General features: G+C 44.3%; 1 protein-coding gene across 5 annotated transcripts in view; it reads left to right on the top strand.

The window, feature by feature from the left end:
- utrn (utrophin) overlaps positions 1-16,667 on the top strand; it is a 140,055-nt gene that overhangs the window by 45,765 nt on the left and 77,623 nt on the right. For 4 of the 5 annotated variants that reach the window (XM_053881364.1, XM_053881366.1, XM_053881363.1 and 1 more), the window contains 9 exons: positions 349-498; positions 600-752; positions 817-918; positions 1,001-1,118; positions 1,245-1,462; positions 1,530-1,647; positions 1,727-1,932; positions 2,947-3,101; positions 3,247-3,436. In XM_053881364.1, coding sequence (XP_053737339.1) covers positions 349-498; positions 600-752; positions 817-918; positions 1,001-1,118; positions 1,245-1,462; positions 1,530-1,647; positions 1,727-1,932; positions 2,947-3,101; positions 3,247-3,436 — 1,410 coding nt within the window. Of the gene's footprint in view, positions 1-348; positions 499-599; positions 753-816; positions 919-1,000; positions 1,119-1,244; positions 1,463-1,529; positions 1,648-1,726; positions 1,933-2,946; positions 3,102-3,246; positions 3,437-5,725; positions 6,357-16,667 lie in introns of those variants that run through there. The other variant, XM_053881368.1, reaches the window with a different exon arrangement.

Genomic DNA, 16,667 nt, shown 5'->3' with positions numbered 1-16,667 from the left:
ATGACTTGTTGTAAATGTCTGCACACAATTTTTTTTTCAAGCCGTCATCCTTGATAAATAAAATAAATAAATGATATTGTATAGCAGTGGACGTTCAGATTTGACCAGAGCTGTGCTAATGACATTCTGCAGCAATTCGATGACTCAGGTTTTTTATCCTGTAAACCACAGGGAATAAAGAAATGCCGAAGCTTTTAGGTAAATGTTTGGCTATCTATTTATACTTGTCACTATCTCTTAGAGTCTCCATCTGCTCCTGTCCATAGAAACTGTGGGGTCTTTTCTGAAGGAAATGCTTAAGAGGTGTTGGGAATTTTAGTTAAAGACCAAGTCTTTTGTTGTGTTTAGGATTTCGCCCTTCAGTTGGATGCACAGAACGAGCGCCTGGGGTGGTTGAACAAGCACGCCCCGCAGATCCTGTCCAGCCCCAGCCTCAGCCCTCACAGCAGGGACCAGCACGTCGCCAAGCTCCGGGGCATTAACATCAAATGGAGTCAGGTAATTTCATTAATGAGTCTGCAGAGGATTTGTGTACCTGCATATCGGCACAGACTTTCCATGTTTTGCGTGGCCATTTTTCACTTGTTTTGTCCTTGCAGGTGACGCATGAGTTGTTAGACAAAGTGGGAGAGGTGGAGGCCAACCTGCAGAGCCACGGACAGTTCGAGGACAGAATGAACCGACTGACTGACTGGCTGGTCATCACACAACAGACAATCCTGACCCGAGGGCTGAGTCAAAGCCAAGCACTGGTATTGCCTATCAATCAGAGTCATCACTCACCTGCCGTTCTGAATCCTAAACTTTAAAATGCAGGATCTTGAGGTCTCAATGAAAGACAGGAAGAGAGACCTGGAGGACTTGTTGGCCCAGTCCATCGAGCTGCAGAGACGGCAGCAACTGACGCCTCAAGAGAAGGTTGCTCTCACGTTTGTTATTTAATGTTAATCACACGTTTAGCTTCCCTTTAGATGACGGAAGTATGACTCTGTGATCCAAGATTCAGATCGAGCAGCTGGCTGGAGACTGGAAAGCTCTAGATTGTCGACTGAGGGAGACTCTTCAGCCGCCCGTCTCACCGTGGATGCAGCAGCAACATGTTCAGCACCAGCAGCTCGGTGTGTTATGCAATTACACACAATAAACTACTTTTCTGTGAATTGTTGCTGTGCATTTTGGACCATCATTATGAAATGTTGTTGTTGGCCTTGATTGTGTTGCTTTCATATTTGTCTCCATGCTAGTGTCCTCAGTGCCCTCAGCGGTGCAGATGGCTAGCTTGGTGAGCGAAGACCCCCACCATCAAACCCCGCACAGCCCCGAATCTGTGGCCCCCACTGATCTCAATGAGACCGCGACAGAGCTGGCCGACTGGCTGCTTCTCATCACCCAGATGCTGAAGTCGAATATTGTGACTGTCGGGGATACAGAGGAGATCCGGGCCACCATGGGGCGTCTTCAGGTAACAGTGCAGACCATTGATGCAGCAGATGACCGTCAAATGTGCTTTAAGATTGTCTTGTCATCAGGTGACCAAGAGTGACCTGGAGCAGCGCCACCCTCAGTTGGAGGACATTTTCACACTGGCCCAGAACATAAAAAATAAGACTTCGAACTTGGATGTCCGGACCTCGATTACTGAGAAGTGTATGCACCGAGCAGAATCGATCACCGCAGCAGATTGCTTTTAGACTGAAGCGTAACTTTACAAAATCTATTTCTATAGTGGAAAAGGTGCGCAATCAATGGGACAGCACCCAGCACGGGATCGAGGCAAGGCTGCAGCAGCTGGACAACATGATCGTCCACAGCAACCAGTGGGAGGAGCAGAGGATGGAGGTGACGGGTCTGATCGAGCACAAGGAAGGCTGGTTCCACAGTCTGCTGCAGAAGTCCAGAGAGCCTCTGACCAATCAGCTCACAGACAGCAAGGTGAGGGCAAATCCTGCATTAGACTTTCTAATGTTTCTGAACTGTGCCTTCTGAAAGAGCAATATTTTTTATTCTAAAAGGTTATCATCGATTCAGCTACAGCATTTCTGCATTTTCTTTATAATTCAACCAGTTTTGTCTCCTCTCAACTATCGTTTATTTGTTGAAAAATAATACTCTATGCTTAAATTATACTGTCTGGTACTGATTAAAATCATTTTTTAAATGCCATAAAAATATATAAAAAAAAAAAGATCAATTAATTAAACGAACTAAGCCAACACAGACAGCTACATTAAATAAATATTACCAAGTACATGCATTGTCTTGTTTGAACTTGAGAGTGATTTGATTTTTTCATGACTCATGGATCTCATCAAAAATAAATCACCTCTGCAGCGGAGTTTTGAGGCTTAATAGGATCGCCTCTCCCTCGTCATCCATCATTTTAATTTGAGAAGATGACTGAGAAATTCTCTCCGCTGTGCCGGATCCAGACACTAGAGGGCAACTGAAGCTGAATGAATCTTGATCCCGGTCGTGCGTGCTCGTGTAATGATGAGTAATTGTCCATTTAAAATGTTGAAGAGGACCTTTTGTTAATTCAAGAACTCTACCGAGGTCAAATTCGGATGAGAAATTTGCTGTGTTGTGATTGAAATAATGTTATGGCTTCTCAAATTGGGACCTTCAGGCAGGTTTGAATAAGGGAGGTCGCGGCCACTCTGCCGTGGGACTGAGCAATAACAGTGCTTTACTTGTGCTCTGATGAAATGAAATGCCGTATAATTATGGGACCAGCTTTTTTTCAGAGCTCATTTTAATATGTATTTTTCTGTATTTAGACAATGCGAGATCGCAAGACATGATTTAGAATAGCTGAAAGACTGAAAACTGCTCATTTCAGGTTCCTGGCATAGAGTCAGTGTACAAATGTTGGTCCCTTCCATTATGAAACCATTAGAAGTTTCTCAGTCAGATGTCAGTTTCAGCCCCTATTTGTCCACAACACAGGCCTTTCTCCAAGAGCTCGGCCGAGGACAGCCCACGGTTGCGTCCTTCAATGAGCTGTCCAGTCATCTCCTGCGAGTGTACTCCTGCGATGACACGAGGAGAATCAAAGAGGTCACCGACGTCCAGAACGCTGCCTGGAACAGCCTCAACAACAGGTGAGTGCTCAATATTTATTCCCCTCGAGCTGACTGTGATGAGCCTTCACTCCTGCCCGTGCTCAATCATTGCTAGTTATAATTAACACTTTCTCTGCGGTTCTCGTTGGAGACCCATATTTGACCTCCTCCTATTGATTGGCAGGGCGAATGATCGTCAGGCCCAGTTGGACGCAGAGCTGAAGGGGCTGCAGGCGTCTCTGCGGGAGCTGGAGAACTTCCTGAAATGGCTGCAGGAAGCAGAGACGACCGTTAATGTTCTGGCCGACGCCTCACAGAGGGAGGACGTGTCACAGGACTCCGCCCATGCGAAGGCACTGAGACGACAACTGGAGGTAGGACTCGGTCTGTGTGTGTGTGTGTGTGTGTTCTCCTTGCACAGGTGACTCCCCATTATCTGGGTGTCATCATTTATTAGAGCCACAGACCAGAGTGTGCCTCCGTGTGTGTGCTGCTGGTTAAAGTGTTAATGAGAGGACACGTAGGGGGCATGTGAGTGCTTGTTTGCATCGACTGCAGCGCATTGATCCTTTTGTCCGAGGCTGCTTAGTCATTCAGAGTGTCAGACGTGTCATTTACTCAAAACTTTCCTCACTGATCTGGGAAGATTTATTCATCAAATATTCCTTCGGCATGCTCATTTAAACCATCTCAAATATTGGGATTTCGCCCTTCCTCCCTGAGTGCTTTCACTCATTCCTCTGACAACCTCTTATTTTCACCTTCAATCAGACATTCTAGTGGTTTGTTGAAAGGTCAGGTGGGATGTTTTTGGTATGTTATTGAGTCAAAATAGGGATCAATACCACTTTTTGAAATCCCGGCTGGAGACTGGAAAGCTCTGGACGTTGTTATTAGACTCATTAACTTTGCAGAGTGAGTTGGTTCTCATTTGAAATCAGAAATGTGGTCATTCCAAACAGATCTTCTCCAAATCCTGCCTTTTAATTTGCAACATTGTCAGACATGGATCATCCCATTTCATCAAATCCTCAGTGGAGCAGTTATATAATCCAGCACACACCAGCACACGTGCACATGTGGCGCACACACAGCTGGATGCGTTTCCAGACTCACCTTCTGTAGTTGTCGGTTTGTGGAAAGCCACAAGAGCAGAAGCATGCAAGCATCCCAAAAAATTGCCCAACACCTGGTGCTGTCAACAGCATGAAAGAGGTGCCAAAAAACATGCGCCGGCTCGCTTACAAATTCACCTGATTCAAAGTAAACAATGCTGGAGTGGACGCTGTGGCTTGTTTGTACAGTGTTGAGCCACTCATCCCAGCTTGTTAGTTAGCAAGTACTGTGGTAAATAATGGTTTCTCAGCAGCTGCTTTTTGTTTTAACAGGAAGTCAAACCCTTTCTTCCATGTTGCGACTACATCCTGTTTTTCTGCTCTGTAATAATCCTTAATCGGTTTGATCACACTGTTCATGGTCAGATCACGAGGCTGAAAATTGGAAGTTGGAAGGCACAGCGGGTAGAACATGATCCATTACATCTTCAAAACAAGTTTTAAAATGACAGTCAATCCTTATAAATATAGAGATCCTTTGTTGTTTTTAAGTGAATGAAGCAACCATCTGCCTCGCTAAACATAACGTGTTAGTTTCCATTCGTTGCTTGTCTTTGACACATTGAAGACCACAACCACTGTTTGTTCTATGCACGTTTTAGAGACTGAGACGGGAGCTGTTTGACACATTTTGAATGTCTGACTGTGACAAAACAAACAAAAAGTCTTTGAATGTTGACAGGCATTTCTGTTATTCAGAGCAGCAAATATGCCATTGTGCAGTAGCGCCTTTTATAGTGTTTAATTTTAGTCTTCGCTTCATGTCTTACAAAGCCAAAAAAAAAACAAAACATTGCCTATAAAAAGCAGTGAAGCTTTGAAAACTGCAGCCTTGGAACTGTTTTGTTTCTGTCTCTGTGACTCAGTAGACGGGATGCTGAATGGTTGTCTGACCAGCCTCTGAGGAATCAAACTGTTACAGCTTTAGTTTACTTAAGTCTACTTAGCTTAGTCTACTTAAGAAATAAATACTGAAGCAGAGACTACTTTCAGTCCCTATTGTTAATCAAAGAACGAAATAAAGGGTGTTTTCTCAAAACTCATCTTCTGAGACAAACTGGGAGGGAAAGACTGATGGCCGAGGACACCTTGGCTGCAGGTTCTGAACCACACTGGTAGACAATTCTCTCTCAACCCTGTGATTCTGGCCTTAAAAACATTTCTCTTGCTCTAACACACCTTGGTACACATGGATGAGTCAGAGGAAGCGCTCAGATGAGCGTCAATAGGCGACTTTTAGAATTTACTTTCGGAAAGTTTTCAGCACTCGTGTGCCGCTTTGTGAACCTCGTTGCTCCGGACAAGCTTTTACTTAACACTCACGGTAACTCCGCCTTCTTATTGTGATCACTCGGGTCTCATTTGTGCTTCCTGCTCTCCATCTCTGGCTGCTGCCTTCTTTCCTGCTCATTGATTTGCCGGTTGCTGAGGGAATTGTCGTTTCTTCCCCCACAGCAGAGGCTGATATCGCTTTGATCCGTCCGTCCTTTTGCTATCACTTTAATTTGACGGTCCTGGCGGAGTCATCTATCTCTGCTTATCCTCCCTCACTTCTCCACTCACTCACTTCTGCGCGGTTGTAAAAAGTGTGTCGTCCAGCGCAACTCGTGCGCCCCGCTTCACTTCTTCATCATCTCCTCCTCCGCCGCTCTGTACCGACCCTGCAGGGTGCCATCAGTAGCGAGTTGTTAAAAATCTCTGGAGTCTGGAGTGTGAATGTCCGCGTGGAGGAGAAAGTGAGTGTTTCGTCTTGTCATGCTCCCCTGGCTCATCATCCTCGCGAGTGAGTGCATGTTTCGAGTGCGGCTGGAGAGAGAGAGTCTGCGCTGACGTGTGTACCGCGTGTGTGCTGGGGGCATGCCGAGCTGTCTGTGAGTGTGTGTGTGTGTGCGTGCATGTTTTTTTTTTTTTCCTCCCTCCCTCCGTGTGTGCATGTGTGTGCGCGCATCACGTCAGCTTGGCTGGGGTTTTAGTCGGCTGGTGAGTGAGAGGGAGAGGGAGAACAATATGAGTGGGGTAGGGCAGTGCTAGCATGCGGACCAGAATCAGGCTGCTGCAGACTTGTAGCAGTCTTAAGATGATGGCCATGGTCCGGACCTCCATCCAGAAAGTGGTGGTCTTCTTACACAGGCTCCAGAGGATGGCCATCTCCTCGCCGCGCTACCAGAAACTCTGCAAGGTACGTGGACTGGAGGAGCCAGCTGACTGGAGTTTGATATTCACCGCCTGTTCATTTCCAGAGAGAAACTTGCTTTTAGCGTTGCATTTCTGTTTACTTTGCAAACTTTCTACTTGTGTGCTCTTTCAAATTCTAATTTACTCCGCATTGTTTTCCCATCACTTCCAGTTTTTACATCATTTCATCCCTGTGACAGCGACTTGAGGACTTTGTGGCTTTTGTTATTCTGTGCAAACATTTCCAGCTGTTCCCCCCCTGCCGCGTGTTTGTGCCTCATATTGTGGTCTGTTTATTGTTATTTCTGAGTCCTGGTTCTTGTTGTGAGGAAGTAAACAAACGGAGAGACATTTTTTTTTGTGTTTTTTGGTTCATGTGTCAAGATGTGTAACTTATTCATGATTTGATCCTTAAAAAAAATCTGGAAAGCTGGCGACCTCAAACGTAATTTTTTTATCTGTCTGAGCCATGTGTTTGCTGCTGGGCATCTCCTTTGATCGTCATTGATCGCTTTGATTTTTCTGCCGCCTCCTTTATGTCGCGGAACTGACCCCCCCCCTCCTGAAAGGGCAGAGGTGAGGTGGAATTTGATAATGACAGACAAACGTGTTGGACCTTCTCTCTGATGTCTTGGCAGCCTCACGTCCCTCAGCAAACATCTGGCTGTTTGCTTAAATCCTCCCTTAATCCGTGAATCCACCGCTCCTCCCCTCTATCTGTGTGTTCCGTCTCTCTTTCTGTGCCACTATAAGTAAATTACGAAGCGCATATTTTGCTTCTCACTAGAGAAATATTGGAAATGGAGCGATTGCCAAAGAGCTCTAAACATTCTTAATCCAACATTAATTTAGAGGATGCAGTGTTTGCACTTTGCCAATAATTGAATTTACAACCCTGTTATGCGTGGTTATTCCAGGTCACTTTTATTCATATTAAACAATGTCCAGGACGGCGCAACATTATATTTGGCTCCACTCAGCGTTACCGGATTGCAAGCCGTAATGATGGCTGGCATCAGTCATTCCACACACTATTACCGTCCTCCGGGATTCATCACTCATGGCAGCTTTGTTTGGCCTTCCTGAGGGAGACGTGGTAATGCCAGGCTTGTCCCGCGTCTCCAGGGCGCACTCAATGGCCTTAGACTGGAACCGTGACTTCTCAATGATGGATTTGTCAGAGGGTTCATTTCCTCATACACGCCTGTTCTTCCCTTGTGGAGTCTTGTCTGTTCAACTGCTCAACAGTAATAGCTGCAGGTAGCACTGGGCGTGATGATCAGCTTGTTTTTGGGTGATGCCTGGCTGAGCCGTTCAGCAGCGAGGCTGAAGAAATCATCATGACACTGCAATACTTGTATGCTTTCGTTTTTGTCTGTCCATCTTCTGTGATTTTTCTGCATTTAAGACGTCATATGACTGTCACTTATTATATGCTCTCCACTGCACAAAAACAAGCATCACCATCCATGCAGACTTGTTTTTCTCAGGTCAAGTGCCATTATTGTATTCTTCCTCGTCATGAAAGCAGCATGATTTTTTTAGTGTTGGAATTGTGAGACACTTTTTGTTGAAGGAGTTGAGTGGTGGAATTGTTGCGCTTTAGCGGCTCTCCTAACACGATCACCAAATTTGCTGGCGTCTGGAACGCAGAGCCGAAACATTGCACACTGCAGGGGCAATGAGGCCACAAAAACTCATTCAATATGAAATAACAAGACCGAATCAATGAAACTCGAAAATCTAGAATTTGTTGTTGAGTGATCTTGTAATAGCTGGTTTCAATAGCTGGAGTTGTCAATTTGCCAAATTTGTCAATTTGAATTTTCTGCGGAAAAGTGACAGATGTTGATGTTAATCTTTTGCACTTCCCTCGTTGGCTATCTCAAAGCACTTACCGTCCCACGCAGCCACCAGTCACCCCCAAATTAAAACTGAAAGATCTACATAGCCCGTCCTGACTCTGGTAAACTCAACTAAAGGATTTTGACATGACCTCTATATGTATTTGAACAGTAGGAGGAAACCAGAGTGCCCCAAGATGGTTACCTTGAAGCACCAGGAGAACACGCGTGAACATATATTCCAGCCCTTCTGAAATATTCCTGGAGCCCTGAAGGATTCTATTTTTATTTGGGACCGTCTTTTGTGGCCTGTTATTGATTGTTGACCTTTTAGCCAATGTGAGCCATGATTGTGCTGTTAGTTTCGCCGGGAGAGGATAAATTGTGCAGCTCTTGGTACTGAAAGTGAGTCTACCACACAGGCAGAACAATGAGGTCGTGTAGCTTTTTAAAGAAAAACGACGCTAAACCGACAACCTACACATGCGGAAACGCCTCGATCTTAAGAGTCAGAAGCAATTGATGCTCTGAACATAGCGTTTGATCCAGGACAGAACATGTTTTTGTTCAGGATTATGTACTTGGAATCATCATAGTTAAGCACTGGCTAGATTTAACAATTTCGATCATGAGAAAGAGTCATTTATTTCAAAATCAGGAGTCTCAAAATCTTGTCACATCCCCAGCCAAGTCTGGAAACAGAGCATATATATATAACAGCCGGGCTGTATTTTACTCTCGGTATTCTATTTCAGCTCCAACACCAGCCTTATCTTCTGAAACATATTGACCTCCATCATTTTCCTTGTCTGTTGCTCACAGTGGTGCCGCATGCTTGCCAAGTTATGAATGATGAAATCCACTGAGTCATGTTCTTGCTCCCTTTGTTTTCTATTAATCACCCTGGTAGCGCGTCATTTGGGTGCTGCATGTTTCCATGTCTCATTAATGACTCTCATTACGGTGATGCTTGATGCTGAACGTCGGACTCTTCCCCACGATGAGCCATTCAGCTTGAACTGTTTATGACGATTGCACTCATTATTTGGTCAGTAAAGTGCTTCTGTTTGCACATTCTAGCGATTCGGTGTAATAATGTTAAATGAGCTTCTACGATATCGCTGAACTTTTCAATCCAATTATCAGCTTTGTTTTACTAATGGCCCCCTCTCACGCCATCTTCCCTCCATCATCTCTCTCTCTTTATGCTTGGCTTCCATCTCTCTGTTTAAGAACAGTTTATTTGTCAAGTGCTCTTGCGAGTGGTGTGCCTGCGTAGGTCATACTCATGCCTGCGTTCAGGTCCCAAAGGTCCCTTTCTTCTTGCTCTGTGTGTAATCACTTACCAAGAATTGGCTTGAAGGGCCAACCTCTCTCCCGAGAAGTGTCCTGCTACTCCCATTAAAGTGGCACCCACGACGACTCTGAGTATTTGCGTCCCCAGTCATGGCCCGCTTTAGTAACCGCATCAAGGCTGTGAGAGGAAGGAATCCTTTTTTCATGGCTCGGGATATTCTACCTTTGCTCTCTCTGCTGTGAACATGTGAACATTTTTTAAATCTGGGCCAATTCCCACGGCAAATTTAGCTTTGTTTTCCAACGTTTGAATAAGTTGAAGATGCTTAGGGAGTGACTGGGAAGCACATCACATGTAGAAAGAAAGGGATCATGGTGGATAAATGGAGGCACCAAGCAAAAGAAGGAGAAGTCAACCATTTAGTTTCATCAATATGGTGAAGGAGGATGAAGAGAAGAGGTGTGACTAGAGAGGACACACAAGATGGGCTCAGGTGGAACCCCTGATGGGAAATGTCGAAAGGAGAAGAAGATAAATAATACTACTTCTTGAATTGGATCATATTCCATGGACAGTTTTAACCTCAGTCTGTTAATCTTTGCCTTTTGCAGACAACAGCATCGGTACTTGTGAATTAATTGCCAAGTCCCCAATTTTAATTATCAAGCGCAAAGTGTCTCAAGTATAAAAGTTTATTCCCGACCTTGTGTTAATGCCAAGTAAGCACATTCTGTTTAGACACTTTTAGTTGCCTGGGATTTAGCATTCCCATTATGCACCTCTGCCCAGGTTTGGATGAGACATTGTACTTTGTGTACCACTCTGGATTCACCTTTGCTCCGAGCGATCTGCACCCCCAACACAGGTGACTCAGTCATGGGCATGGGGCCCAGCTTCTTCACCTTCCGTCCTTGTGCTCCACGTGGGTCCGCTGGGTTCATTTGCAGGTGTAAGCATTAGCCACAAAGGCCTGGGGTTCAGGCAGATGATGCCCAACACCCCCCCGGATACTTGGCTTGCTCCTCCATGTTGACTTCCAAACGTTTTGTGAAGCAAGGGGCGGTGAGTGCAACGCATGAATCTACCCAGATATGATTCTTTCGACTCCTTCTTAATCTTCCTCACCCACCGGATTAATGATGAGGCTGTAGATTTATGAAAATCTGATCATTAAAATCCAGCAAGATAGTAATGAGGCGAAGCTGCGTGTCACTAAATCAGAGTGAAGAGGTTATTTTAATCAATCTTGCATGCAGGTGGACTTCTTAAGAGCAGTCCTATTAAATTCAAGTTAATTTATCGCACAATGTTTCAGTTACATCCCCATTTGACAGGTGTGAGATGGGCGCCACTTTCTTTGTTAAATACGTGACAGTGATCAGATAAAATGAATATGTAAAAGAGATTTTGCAGGATTATATGCTAATGCAAAGCCTCTCTATCTCCTCAACCTCCTTGGCTTCCCTTTCTTTCCATTGTTTTATTGTCTCCTCTGTATCCTGTTAACCAATTTATGCAGCCAGTAATGCATTCGTTTCCTATTGTGCACTCGAGCAATGGATTTTATGCACAGTCCTCCATTAGTGGCTTTTTAGGGCCGGCTGCACCAGCAACCTCAACCTGATAACGCCTGTGTGGTTTAATGTCAGAGAGACTTGAAGAGGCTGCATCCACGATGCATCGCTTCCCAGTGTTCTCACTCGACTCTGGCATCAAACCTTATGCTGTATATGTAGTAGGCTGTGTAGAGAGGGTCATTTTGAGGTCATTGATTGGTAACATATGTTTGCCGATATTTGCTGTGTTAATGGCTTCTCAGTGCTTGACTTGTCTGTCAGCGGTTGGGAATCGTTGGACCAACATGTGCACGATGTTCGATGTTTATCTTGGTTGGTTCTTTCTGGGTTTGGTTCGTATAATTGCTTATATTTTCAGGTTTTTGAACAGTTTTTTTTTTTTTTTGGGGGGGGGCGCAATAGCGGTGCTGTATCATATGCATGTCGTGGAAACCCAGAATATTGTTAATTTTTGTGGTGCATTTTCTGTTAATAGTAAATCGCAACTGATATTTCGTAGACTTTTCTTTGTGCATCCAGTGTGTGTTGCAGGAGCACGTAAAGCTACTGTCTGTATGAGCTAACCAATCAATGTCAGTATTTATAACTGGAATTGTGCAGTATATGAATAAATGTGTGGCAATATTATTGGGTAAAAACAAAAAAATCACTGTGGGTGGAAATGAGTGGCTTGGCGGAGGTGCACGCTTGAGTTCTAGTTACCCTATTGAATACTGGTGGTGGAAGTGAGTTTGCAATGACATTAACATGAATTTGGTCTGTCCAAGTCAATGTGAGCTCCTCACTCTCATGTCAAGCTGCCCTCTTCCTCTTGTAGACAAGTTATTACAGTCCTCCTAGAAGAGAGCAACTTCGAAACGGAGAGAGTCACATTGACCTATTGCGGAAAGCAGGACGTGGCAATATTTGTGCCAGCATGAAGCATCTGACCTTCAGCTCAGTCTCCCCCTCCCTTCACCGTCAGCCTCAATGTTTGCCAGATTGAGTCAGGGTGCAACTGCAGGGTGACCTGTATGAAGGAAAAATACAATTTCTTTAAGGTCTTCCTATTCCCGCTCTGGCAATTCATTCAAGGAACAAAGTCAAGGCTCCTAAAATGCTCAACACAATGCTGAGTCACACTGCACATTGTGCTTTGTAGGTTTCTTGCATGCAGATTGTATTTCTCCATGTTTGGAAAATTTGCATATCTTGGTTTATCTCTTTGGCTAAAGGCTTCATCAACCGCATGTCAACCTGTTCTGAGTTTGTTAAGCCCCCCAGTGTGTTAGTATGTGACAGCTGGGCTGTACTTGGTCAGCACTGTCCACTCTTCACCTCAACGGTCTTCGCAAAAGCATTCTGTCGTTCCTCTGGACTCGTCTATTTCACTCTACCTCCGATGGCTTTGTGCTACCATCCCGCTCGTGACAGCACTAATCATGGATCGGTCCTCTCAACTTTCCGGATTCTGAAATGGAAGTTTGTTCATCATTGCTAATGTATTCCTAAAACTATCCGGCTGTGTCGCATTTCCTCTGACAACAGAAACATTTCTTCCCCGTCCGACTCTAAACCTCTATTTTGCTCACTGTGAAAGAAAAGTGATGCCAACGCTGAGACTTTCCCAGGAAGAAGAACTTTTATCCGTCACACTTATGTCGCTCTGCTTTTCCTTATAGTACCCGTCATTTCTTGCGGGTCATCATTTTCTTCTCTTAGCTCTAATACCACCTCCTTAAGCTGTTGAGTAAGATACTCGGGCTCATATCACCCCTTTCTATTTATGTCGTCATCTGCTCTTTTCAAGCCACTCTTAAATCATTCATGCTCTCCATCTCTTCTCCCATCCTCCTTAAAACCCTGAGCCGGGCCTGTGCCAGTCTGACAGATGCCTTCGCCAGTTTTCCTGGATGCAACGGTTAAGAGCCCGATCATAACGTGCTTCTGAATCATTGATCAAATGCATTCTCTGACATGGAAACTCCGTTCAGGCAGGTCAGGTCCACCGAGAACCAAGTCTCCATCTCAGAGAAGGCACCCACCTCCTGCATGTGGTTTTCCAGAACAGCCAAGTGTGAGACTAGTGAGAAGATACCTTGCTTCTTTTACCTTGTATTTTCATTTAAAATCATTATGTGTCATAATACTACTTTTATACTTATTTTCTTGATGTTTTATTTGAACGCAAATTGTCACTGGAATGATAAGGGTGGGTATTGCCAAATTACCCAAGTGGAAGTGTTCAATTATTGAGTCTTGTTCATGAGTGAGGAAAGATTGGAGCTTGACCAATTGACTGCTGGAACATATGCCGAGATTTTCCCATGAAAAAGAATCAACAGCTTGACCCCAAACAGGGTGATCCAATCACAATCTCTGGCCAGTTTTTCTGTGCAGTGAGCTGTCGGTTGGCAGCCAAGAAGACAAATGGTAAATCAACAGCAGCTTTAAATAACATTCTTATTTACATTAACAAAATGAAAAACAAAATGAATTAATATTTAGGTGCGCATTTCTTAAAATCATGCAGCGGTTCATACAGGATTCATCACTGTGGTGTACTGGTCTGCTGGACAACAAGAACGTCAAATATAATTCACAGAAATAGAAGCCGTTTTTATTGGGGCTATCATCTATGATGAACAGTTTCCTGTCTCGATGCTTTTAGGAGATACATGATTTTTCTCAACAAAGTAGATCCTGTAAAATGCTGTTGGGGGAGCGATAAAAAATAGACCTTGAATGCTGGGAATAACATCACAAAGCAGTTGAAAGTAGAAAGATTGAGCGCTGAAAATGCCCTCAGAGGTAAATATATACTGGCAAAAAAATGTTTTCTGCGATTATGACACAGGGAGATTAAAGATAAAGTGTGCTATATATAGTCTGTAATCTGCTGCGGGGTACATCTGGCTGCCAATGCAAAATAAAAAGCTGTGTTGTGTAGAAAGCTAGTTTTGTGTGTAATGTATAATGTCTTTGTTGCTTCAAGTGGGGATTAATGTTGTAGTGACTTGTTTTCTTTTCAGCGCTAAACAACGTTTGGCAAAACGGCACATTAAATATGAAAGCGCTTTAGAGACCAACGTGCGACTTCAATTGGTGGCACTAGTCAGAACAGAAATGTGGTACATTTTGATGTCGGATATGGAAAACGAGTGTGGACATTGAAAAAAAAAAACATTGCCATCCATGTCATCCAGAAGGAATTGACTTGGGCAGACATGAAAAGCATGTGAAACTGTGTCAGGGCAGATGAAAAAGGTCTGCCTAGTGAGAAAACATAAAGGAAATCAGGTCTGTGGAGAAATGTTGGGGAAAAGTGAATGAAGATTCACAAGCCCCGGCATCGATCCACGTCCTCATTGTCCGTCGAAAGGATGTTCCGCGACGGGACACGTAGTGAAATTTCATTTAATGCTCTACCAAACGACTAACCTAATTTTCATCCCGTGCTTTGTGTGTTAATGTGGAGGAGAGATGCCGACAAATCCCTGTTTGTCCTGTGTTACTAGCAAGTGGATCTTCTCCAGCCTCTCTGTGTATGTCAACTTGTGACTGCTAAATATCACTGGGATTAGCACGGGGGGGCTTAATTAAAAAGCAATTACCTTTTGTCTCAGCGGGCGATGCTTCGCCAAGAGTAACTCCACGCAATCTAGCGGATGTTGTGCGAGACCCTCATCATGCAAACAAGTCCAGAGTCCTGTGCTGGTGTTTATGGAATGAAATGAAGCTTCAAATGATTGGTAATGAGCGTAAAGGGACAGAAGGGCGTCTGCTTTCCTCTTTATTTATCGAAAAGGGCAAACAATTAGACCAAGCGCTGCTATCAGTATTTTCCTGTCGGTCCTTTAAAATAAAGCGCCGCATGGTTTATTACAGTCACAGCTAATCTATTAATTTCAACCCCCTAATTCAATTTTGTTAATGACCCTAATTAAATTGTCATTAAAGAAATTGCTGTCAAGCGTTTCGTGAGAGCCACATGCTGTTCTAACATTTCGCCAGGACCGTGCCCCGTTTTTGGTGGCGGAAGAAACAAGATTCCTTTTCATAAGGCTCATGTAGTGTCAGTGTCGACTCCATTGTTGATTTACTGTCCGTTGTCTCTTTAATGAGCTGTTTTGTCTTGTCATTTTCCTCACAATGTGAAAAAGACATCAGGGGCGGAATGACAGAACACAGATCCGTGCTGTTCCAAGAAGAAACAAACCCTTGCAGATGATAACAGCTAACTTGTCAAAACTAATAGCGCCATCCCTTGATGCGCTTTATTTGAGCGACCATTTTCTTGAGATGTTATTTTTTCAGTCTAAAAACATCTGCCGCAGGATTCGTTCCAATTATAGCTAATGTTGCGTGTCTTTTGTCCTTTATTTACAAAAGCACGAGTTTTTGTTTTGTTATTCATCATGAGAAAGTTTCTGCCAAATGTTACTTTTTTACTTTAAGTGATCAAAATCAAGTCTAGGAGAAACATAATTTAGCACAAAAGAGAGTCCTGCCTCTCTTAAGAAGCTCCAGCTCTACTGGGAACATAGTGGACCTTCCCCAGCAAGCAAGGGTCAGAGTCTTTCCAACATGCCTTGGGTCTGCCCCGAGTCTTCTCCCTGTTGTGTAAGGCGAGAGCTCGCCAGTCAGGGACTTCACTAGTTGTTAAAGCCACCTCAACTAACTTCTCCTGATATGGAGCAGCAGCTGCTCTACACTGAGCCTCTCTCAGATGAGCGTTGACCATTCTCTGGCCTTCTCCATCTATTGGCGGTGGAGGTGGGAGTGGGGTCAGTCTTGGCGACACAAGTGGCTTGCATCTTCATCTACATATATTGGTAAGTGAAGAAAGATCAAAGGTTTACAGCTGTAAATGTAGGTTAGCCTTTCACTTGAGAAACAACACTACTGCCGCCAAATTGCACCAGTCATAAGCCATCACTGTTACTAAACTCTGCTGAGTCTGTGTCTGCGTAGCCACTGTTGGTGGGGTTCATGCCTCATATACCCAAAGCACCTTCCCTTAGATTCCGTGAGGAGCAGACTTGGTGTCACAGAATACATGAAATGGTTGCTTCAGGTCCAATAAACCAGCTCTCCATTAATACCGTCTATTTCGGCCGCTGTAACTTATGACTCCATTTCTATTTTCATTTTTATGTGTCCAGAATTTGTTGTCCTGACAATGCCATAGCCATCAATTAGGTGCAAGTTCTGGGTGTTCCCTCTGAAGTTAGTCCATTAGCTGGAGTTCATCAAGATTTAATTATGGCTTAATGTTCTCCACGCCAGAGAGACGCGTAATTGCCATCAAGCACATTGGGAAACGACGGTCACCCAAAACGAAGCCACCTCTGGATGAGGTGTAATAATTGTCCTCTGTCCTCCTTCCACCGCCTCCTGCTCTATTTATAGCCCATTTTGGGCCCATCCCTTCTGGACAGTAACATGGACTCCAAATGACTGGCAGGGGAATTGACAAGCGCGCTCCATCGATCCGAGTCCTCCTTCCTCCTGTTGACCTTCTGTGTGTCTTCGCTTTTGACCGTGATACAGTTCGTTTGACCTTCTGCCTCAACTCTCAGCTAATCTCCCACCAGTTAGACACAGACAGACAGACA

This window comes from Synchiropus splendidus, chromosome 12, assembly GCF_027744825.2.
Source record: "Synchiropus splendidus isolate RoL2022-P1 chromosome 12, RoL_Sspl_1.0, whole genome shotgun sequence".
NCBI classification, from domain to species: domain Eukaryota; kingdom Metazoa; phylum Chordata; class Actinopteri; order Syngnathiformes; family Callionymidae; genus Synchiropus; species Synchiropus splendidus.
This window is presented reverse-complemented; position numbering and strand designations above follow the sequence as displayed.